Consider the following 9,348-nt stretch of genomic DNA (forward strand, 5'->3'; position numbering starts at 1 on the left):
TAAATGCGGTGGAGGTCCACTTGTTTAGATTGTGGAGAAGCTAATAGTATCAGACCACTAGACCTGATTTCTTTCAGATCCATGGAGAAGGAGAAGAGAAGTTGAGCTGACATGCATAATGATGTTTGCTGTATAATCAGATAGGAAGGGAGAAGCATTGTGCAATCAAACAAAAGTGATTCATGTAGTTCTCATCCTTAATCACACATCCTGTAAAAAAAATCACTTTTATTGGAAAATAATAACCACCAATTCAATGGAGTCAGCTTCCAACAGGTGGGTACTACGCACCAATGAGGCACATTGGAGCAAGACCCAATCCATCCATCACACTCTGAGAAACAGAAGCTTCATTAAAGAAAAACAGAACAGAGAGAAACAGACCGCTGAGATAGCGAACTGAAACTCCATACCAAAAACCAAAGGGACATGTATGCAATTTCTAAGTTGCAGATCAATTCGAGAGAGTCAATATCTGCACCCGCAATGACTGATGTTAGCACCCATTCTTTCTACTTTAGGGTCTGTTTGGATTAGTGAAATCCAAAAAGTAGATTTGGAAAGGAAAACATCACATCTAAGGAAAACCGTGGATAAGAAAATTCATGGAAAAGAATAATAAAAAGGTTGTTTGTTATAATCAACATGATTACCATAGAGAAGTGGAAAGGTCAATGGTCAAAAGTGAGAAAGTCTCTAAACAAAATGCAAAACAGGGTTACCAGGTTTTGTGTAGGAAACGAAAATCACCCTCTTTTTGTTTTATGAAACCATGGGAAGGAAAACCATTTTCCATAGGTTGCTTATTGTTCCAATCAGCCCAAAACATCACATATACAGAAAACACTTTCTTTTCTACATTTACTTTTTGGATTCCACCAATCCAAATAGGTCATTAGGTTAAAAGGCAGGCAACTTTGTGCTATTATATTGCATGTAGAAACCGTTGGTTAACTTTTCAAGAATTCATTCACATTATTTCTGAAAATGCTGCTTGATGGAAATCTAATCATGCTGGTTTTAAAATCGCTGTAGTTTAATAACTTGCATGTTTACCAGTGTTTTCTAAGAGGAGAAAATGTACAAGCAGTTAGAGCCTTACAGCTACTCTTTGTTGGTTTAGACCACCGTTTGCACTAACCAGTATATACCCATTACTTTTGGTAGTTTCCCCTGTTCAGAAATCAGCAATAGAAAAAAAAAAAAAGCCATAAACAAAATCCACACCACCCGCAAGATGCAGATCAGATTTTTCCACCATGTATGACATGTATGCAATTTCTAAGTGCCTGCGTATCATCCATCACACTCTGCAAGATATTTCAGACATGATGAAACCCGAAGAGAGAGAGAGAGACAGAGAGAGAGAGAGAGAGAGAGAGAGATAGTAGCATACTGTTGTGGCTGTTGGAGAAGGGGAGCTACTGGTGCGGCTGTTGCTAGTGCTTCTTCCTCTTGCGGGCCTTCTCAGACTTTGGCATGTTCCAGCAAGGAGGGCAACAGCCGAGAGATCAGCGTCTTCAACAAACAATAGAAATGGAAGTCATATCAAGAGAGGCCGGAGTGGAGGGATGTTGGAGAGAGAGAGACTTTCAGGATTTGGGGATGGTGCGCGCGATTAGGGGATGGGGCGATTTGGGAGAGAAGAGGGAAGAAGGGTTTTGGGAGAGAAATATTGGCGCGTGAGAGATTTGGGGATGGGGCGATTTTAGGGAGAGGAGGAAAGATGGTTTTGGGAGAGAAATTTTTGCCGCTCGGATTTGGGGACGCGGGAGGTGAAAAGCCCTCTTTTGTTTCAGCAGCGGCGGTGGCTTATCCATGCAGGGGTGGCCACGTAAAAACGCCCCTCTTTTAAATTTACACGGGCGGTTCGTTGTGGCCGCCTGTGGACGTCCGCCGCTGATATGCATATTTCTTGTAGTGTTTGCTTCTTTTCCTTGAAATCTCCTTCTTCTCTAATTCTCTTTGTTGCTGACTGATCGATCGTCGACTGTTGCAGGAGAGAAATGGCCATGGAAACCTTAGGTTCTATAATCCTACAAGCAGGAAAATACCTCTGTGGCTTCATATTCTCCAAGGCCACCATATTCATCAAATTCCGATCTAACGTGGAAGAACTTGACTGGTACATGAAACGACTTGTGAATCTGAAAACCACCATAAATGAAGAGCTTGAATCTGCCGATAAAGAAGGGAGGCTACCGACTGCGGAAGTGAATTTGATAGAGGAAGAAGTCACAGCAAATAAAGAAAATCTATGTGAGTGTGGGCTAAATTGTTGTATGCGATATAGATTGAGCAAAGAAGCGGTGGAAAAGCTCGTGGACGTGAAAGAAGCTATAGATTCAGCTAATTTTCCAATGGGGATGGTGGTGAGGAATCCCCGAGCACGGGCGGTTGAGGAGATCCCAGTTGCACCAATCATGGGTCTGAGAGCGGCACTTGATACACTAGAACGGATTTTGGAGCTTGTGGTGGATGAACGAGTCGAATATATTGGGATATGGGGTATGGGAGGAGTAGGCAAGACTACTCCTAGTAAAAAAACTTGAACAATAAGCTTGAACGCTCTTCCTCAGCTCAAGCTTTCGATGTTATCATATGGGTGACGGTATCAAAGGACTCAGACATGAAGAGGGTTCAATCACAGGTCGCTTAAAGATTGAACGTGAGGATGAGAAGGGGAGAAACCATACAGGAACTTGCTATTCGGTTGTTCGCAGAATTCAAGGGGAAGAAATTCCTCTTGATTCTCGATGATGTCTGGGAGAAATTGATCTGGATGAATTGGGTATACCACATGGGGAAGGTCACAAAGGTTTTAAGATCATATTGACCACTCGATCTCTCAATGTGTGTAGGGGGATGAAGACGGATAAAGACATCAGAGTGGAAGTTCTTAGCGACGAAGAAGCTTGGACGTTGTTTTGCCAAAACGCAGGAGACATGACTGATTTGGACAGGGTAGGAGATCTTGCAAGAGCTGTTGCTAGAGAATGCAGCGGTCTGCCACTGGCGATCATCACCGTAAGGAGGGCTATGAGGGGGAAGATGAGGATCGAGTTGTGGAAGCATGCTTTGGAAGAACTGCGAAGCTCAGTCCCAGACATCAGAGGGATAGAAATGGAGGTCTTTTCTCCATTGAAGTCGAGTTACGACTCATTACGAGGTAAGAACATCAAACCATGCTTCTTGTATTGCTCTTTATTCCCCGAAGACTACTCTATCGAAGCAAGCAAACTTGTACAATACTGGATAGCAGAGGGATTAATCGATGAGAGGCAGAATTTCAAATCAGCATCAAATAGGGGGATTGCCTTGATTGAAAATCTCAAGGACTCATGCCTCTTGGACAATGGCGCACACGAGGGGACAGTAAAGATGCATGACGTTGTCCGCGATGTTGCCATCTGGATAGCATCCTCGCTCGAAGATGGAAGCAGGTTCTTTGTTCAATCCGATATGGGATAGAATCAGCTGCCAGAGGAAGGCATGTGGGAATCGACAAAGAGAGCTTCATTCATCCAAAACAAGATAAGAAGGTTGCCAGATCGCATGGTGGGATGCTCTCAGCTATCAACTTTGCATTTACAAAGCAATCCTCTCAAAGAAATCCTAGAAGGATTCTTTACAGGGTTGCACGCACTTAGAGTCCTGAATTTAAGTGAGACTTCCATAAGATCATTGCCACTTTCTCTTACAGAACTGCAACAGCTTCGTGCAATTTTTCTAAGAGATTGCACTTTTCTAGCAGAGTTACCGCCAATGGGACAACTCACGGAACTCCAAAACTTGATCTCTCTGGCACCCAAATCAGCGAACTGCCTAGTGAGATAGGACAATTGGATAAACTAAAGCAATTGTATCTATCTCGCACGCGCAATTTAGAAAGAATTAAGGCCGGTACAGTATCAAGGCTGTCCAGTTTGGAGGTATTCGAGGTGTCTTTGAGTGCTTACACCTGGGATGTCGAACAGAAGGCTGATGAGGGAAGATCAACGATTGAGGAACTGTCGTCTCTCAGGTTCTTGTCTGTTCTTTACATCAGGATACACAGCATTGCTTGTCTTGCCTTAGATTTCAGTTGGTTGAAACGGTTGAGAAGATTCCACATGCATTGGTCCAAGAACCTATGTTTCGAAATACTCGATAATGTGGAACAATGAAAGAAGCACAATTATGAGCGGTGTTGATCTCTCAGGGGAAGGGGCTGACGTGTTGTTGAGCAGCACAAGTGCACTAGTGTTGGGTTCATGTAAGGGCCTAAACAGCATATCTGGATTAGTTCAAAAGAGCAATTTCAATCTTGCGACCCTAAAATCAGTTCGGATTGCAGGTTGTCGTGGGATCACCAGTGTAATAAAAGGAGAAGATGTACACGGTAGCATATTACCAAATTTGGAGGAACTGGACCTGGTTTGGCTCGGGAACTTGACTTGCATTTGGGAAGGAGTGGTTCCGAATGGAAAAAGCCTCAGGAAATTAAGGGCATTGCGAGTGGGTGGCTGTCCATTGACTAGTCTTATTGCTTATGATCTTCTTCCACAGCTGGAAAACCTTGAAGAGATCAAGGTAAGCTCCTGTTATAACATGTGGGCGATATTTGAAGAAAAGGAGGTTGAAGTAATGAAACTTAATGGAGAAAGCCTTGGGAAATTAAGAACCATAAAAGTGGACAATTGCAAGCCGTTAAAAAGTCTCATCTCCTATGATCTTCTTCAGCAATTAAAGAACCTTGAAGAGATCGAGGTAAGAAACTGTTCTCAGATGGAGGAGATAATCACAACCAAGGAGGTGGCAGATGGACAAGCATCGGATATCATCAGGGAAGAGGGAAATGCAATTCCAAGGCTAGGGATTTTGAAACTCTTTAGCCTTAAAGAATTAATTCATGTTTGCAAGGAGGCATTGCCATGGCAGCATATTGAAGTAAGTGATTGCCCAATATGTTACAAAAGGATTCTCAGTCTGTCGCTCGTCCCAGGTTCTTGGAAGATCTTCACAGGTTCTCAATTCCAAATGGGGAATGAAGCACATACTTCGTTGGGCCCTGCAGTCATGTGCCATAACCTGGAAGTCACAGCACTGGGATGATCCTACCCCCAATTGGAGGACTCCTGAGGAATATAAATGGCAGCTAGAAAAAAGTGCAGCCCATGTCTGTTCACAGTAGCACATGAGAGCACGACTTGGCTGCGACCCTAGAACGAGCGATGTGGGTGGGACCCTGCCCCTAGGGCCCACCTAGATGTATGCATTGTATTTGTTGACACCATCCATCTGTTTGTCCAGCTTATTTTAGGGCATGGTCCCAAAAATGAATCAGATACAAATTTCAGGTGGACCACACAACAGGAAAAGAGTGCTCATTGAACACCCACCATTAAAAACTTCTTAAGGTTCACTGCAATTTTTATTGACCATCCAACCTGTTTATAACGTCACACAGACCTGCATGAAAGGAAAAAACAAATATCTGCTTGATCCAAAACTTTTGTGGCCCACAAAAGGTTTTTAATGGTCAATAATTACTCTTTCCTGTGGTGTGGTCCACCTGAAGTTTTTATCTACTTCATTTTTTGGACCATACCCTAAAATAAGTCAGAAAACAGATGGACGGCATGTATATACAATGCATACATCGAGGTGAAGTGGTGATCCCTAAGGTCTGGGTCACACCCACAGGAAAGTGTATGAGGATAAGCTATTTAAGCATTGTGAAATTCATTTGGAAGATTTACTTTTACTTATTTTCTTTGCTTTTCTGTTTAGATAAATCTTCAATTTTGCTTTCCACTATTTTTATTCCTTGTAATAGTTTCTTAAGTTCTTATACATTGTGATGTAAACAACTACCTCATTGGATAAAATATAGGAAATGTATTAAGTTGCTCTTTTGATGTACGGTAATGTCAACCTCATTCTATCCATGGATGGGCATGCTATTTTGGCCAGATTATCTAGAAGACAGTGGATCCACTTGATACACAGATTAGATGCCATGTGAAAAAGGTGCATGTGGGGTATGCAGACATTTCGAGAAGAAAAAAAAAAAATCACATGCAATTGGTATATGGTACAATGGGGAATTTCACATTAATATTCAATGAAGATTTTCAAAGAATCTTTTTGAATTTAACTATAGGAATGAAATTTGTTTTGATTTAGTAGAGGAGAGATTTCCTATTTGCACCACACAAACAGTTGTATGTGATAATTTCTTATTGGAGTACGAGGTAAAAGATGTGGCCTTTAATAAATCAAGACTCCAGTACAAAATCCTTTTGCATCTTCCAAATCATTCCCGCAGGAGATACGAACCGATTGTTTTCTTATCCTTCAGTAAAAAGATTCATTCTCCTTGTAAAAAAAAAAAGGAAGCAGAACCCATTCATCTATGGAATTGAATGCCTCATTCAAGAATTTTACTAATCAATCCATAGGAACTGGCACAAAAGGCAAACCTCTTATGCTACACTAGATCTAGCTTGGTTATTGATAGAGTGAATAAATCTACCATTCTATTTTGATTCAACCAGTGGATATTATACAATCCTATGATTAATGGACATTAGTTCGTTGAAGTCAGGATGTTTGGCTATTTTTCGATTAATGTTTGTGATTCATCTAAAATGTAGCCCATAATTTGAATGGTTTAACTTAAGTTGCTTTCATGCCACTTGTACGCTTTCTTAGTGCATGTGTTTATATGTGTCAACCATCAATAGCTGCCTGAGTATCGAAGTTTTTCTCTTTCATAATATATTAAGCTCTTCAGTTCTAGTGGACTGATGGTTCGGCGCCTAGATCACTCTACTGGGGTAGGACAACCCTAGTGGACCGATGGTTCAATGCCCAGATCACTCTGTTGGGTGGGACAAGTATCATTGAGATTTTGAAAATCTCGTGAAATACACTAAACCATTTCATTGCGAGATTTTAAAAAATATTAGTAGATTTTAAAATAGGGATTTTTACCACAAAATTCCTTACAAATTATGATTTTACCTAATGACTCTATTACTGAAATTTAGTTCTTTTTGAGTGGTGAAATTCCCATAATGCACACCGTGCACCTTTTTCTTTAGAATGTGGTGAAGTGGAGAATTGTGGGGCCCACGTGATATTTTTATGATATTTAACCCGTCCATTAGATGTAATATGCCATTATGTTCAAAAGAACCAAAAATTTAATCAATCTAAGCATAAGGTGTGTCACACCATAATAAATAATATTCACCAATCAAAAACATCAAAATGCATGTGCAACCCATCTAGGGATTCGATCAGAAAGATTTTTGTTCATGCACTTACAATTGAGTGTGTCTATTTGACAGGCTGGATCTCAGACAAAAACCATTTAGCTAGGCCCCAAATTTTCCTGATTTTAATACTTTTAAGGTATATTCATTTTTCCAATTACCTTAGTAAATGAATGAAATGGGTAATAATTACTATTTCCTTTACTTGTTTGATGATGTCAGTCACATTTGACCACAACAATGACATTCTTCCATTATTTGTTTTAACATTGTAAAATTGTACGGATTGAGATTTTATAAGGTAAAATTGCAGTGAATTCTTGGGAAATGATAACGATGGTCCACTTACATGAACCAACAGGCCCAAAGAAAAACAATAAACAAGGGTACTTATAATTTCCTTATAAAAAAATAAAAATAAAAATAAAAAAACACTAATAGGTATTTTGATTCGTGGCGGAATCCCTTGGTAAATTTGGGATTTACGAGGAATTTTTCTGTTAGAAAAAAAAAAAAAAAAAAATCCTCAAAATATTGTAAATCACCCAAGAAATTGCTGAGATAAAGATTTGTGACTATCATTGTTGAAGTGAGAAACAGGATAAGTGAGTTTTCCAATTTATTTTGTATGTAAAGATAAATAAATTGGATAGTTTTACCAGCCAAGTCTTTTACTTTTTCTTCTTCTAGACATTTAAACAATCACTTGTCATGCGGTCCCAGTCTTCACTCTTCTGCAGGTCTCTGCAATCAAGTCACACCTTTTGTCCTCCTACTTTTTCAACTGCTGCTTACACATAAACTGCAGAGTACGAAAACTCGTTGAGCCCAAACGTCGAACAACTGGTGTGCATCATCTTGAAACTAGCATTATGAGGAAGGAACATAATACGAATATGAAAGCAGTATCTGAGCCATTCATCAGGGGCGTCATCAGGTAGGCCAGGCGTTGAGGAAGCGTTGCATTAAAATCATTGGGATTAAACGGAATGTGAAGATGAAACTTCCAAAGTGAAATGCAGAGTGCCGCCATGCGATCTTGACACTTGCGTATGCATTCCTAAATCAAACTGTAAGAACGGTGGGGATGAGAGCTGATGCATCATAACACAACAAATCATCGAAAGGGGTCATTAAACAGTCCGACTTATGGTCAGAAAATTAACGGTTGTAATAAAACACTCCAATGGTCCAAAATCAACAGACAAATTCACATTGATATGAGGCTACGATCGTCCAATCCGCTTTCTGTGGGAAGATAGTCCATCTACTGTATAGCCCACCATTTGGACGGTTAGGATTGTGCCACTTGTACAGTAGCAGCATATCTGTGCATCAGTGGGCATATTATGCTAGCCTATCAAATGGTCCCACTTTTTCGGACGGGGATTGCCTGATGACCCAACTCTGTGGGGCCCACCGTGATGTATGTGTTTTATACACACCGTTCATCCACTCTGCAAGCTCATTTTAAAGCATGAGCAAAATAATGAGAGAGATCCAAAGCTGAAGTGAGTCACTCCACATGAAAGAGTGAGGATTGAATGCCTAACGTTGAAAGCTTTCCCAAGTCTACGTGACTTTTATAAATAGGTTGGATGGTAAATAACTTTAATGAGGGCCTATGAAGGTTTCAATGGTGGGAGTCACTGGAAACCGATTGGCTACTCTCCGTGCCACCAGCCCGATGGCTTGTAGTCGGTTTTATGTGGGTCCCATCGTTATGTATATGTTTCATCCATTCCGTTCATCCATTTTTACAGATTATTTTAGGGCTTGATCCCAAAAATGACAGGGATATAAATCTCAGGTGGACCACACCACAGGAAAACAATAGTGATTGGATATCCACCATTAAAATCCTCCTAAGGCCCACTGTACTGTTTATTTGAAATCCAATCTGTTGATTAGGTCTTGCAGACCCAGATGAAGTAAAAGAACAAAGATCAGCTTGATCCAAAACTTTTATGGCCCCGAAGTTTTTAATGGTCGACGTACATTCAACACTATTTCCTGAAATGTGGTCCAGTTGAGATTAGGATATACCTAATTTTTTGTCTCATACCATAAAATGATCTAGGAAAAT

At 40.5% G+C, this 9,348-nt stretch overlaps 1 protein-coding gene across 1 annotated transcript; it reads left to right on the top strand.

The window, feature by feature from the left end:
- Positions 1-2,865: 2,865 nt before the first annotated feature.
- Positions 2,866-4,166, top strand: LOC131220141 (disease resistance protein At4g27190-like). Its single transcript, XM_058215112.1, has 2 exons — positions 2,866-3,443; positions 3,704-4,166. The coding sequence occupies exons 1-2, from the start codon at positions 2,866-2,868 to the stop codon at positions 4,164-4,166; spliced, it is 1,041 nt and encodes a 346-aa protein (XP_058071095.1).
- Positions 4,167-9,348: the final 5,182 nt, after the last annotated feature.

This window comes from Magnolia sinica, chromosome 12, assembly GCF_029962835.1.
Source record: "Magnolia sinica isolate HGM2019 chromosome 12, MsV1, whole genome shotgun sequence".
In the NCBI taxonomy this organism is placed as follows: domain Eukaryota; kingdom Viridiplantae; phylum Streptophyta; class Magnoliopsida; order Magnoliales; family Magnoliaceae; genus Magnolia; species Magnolia sinica.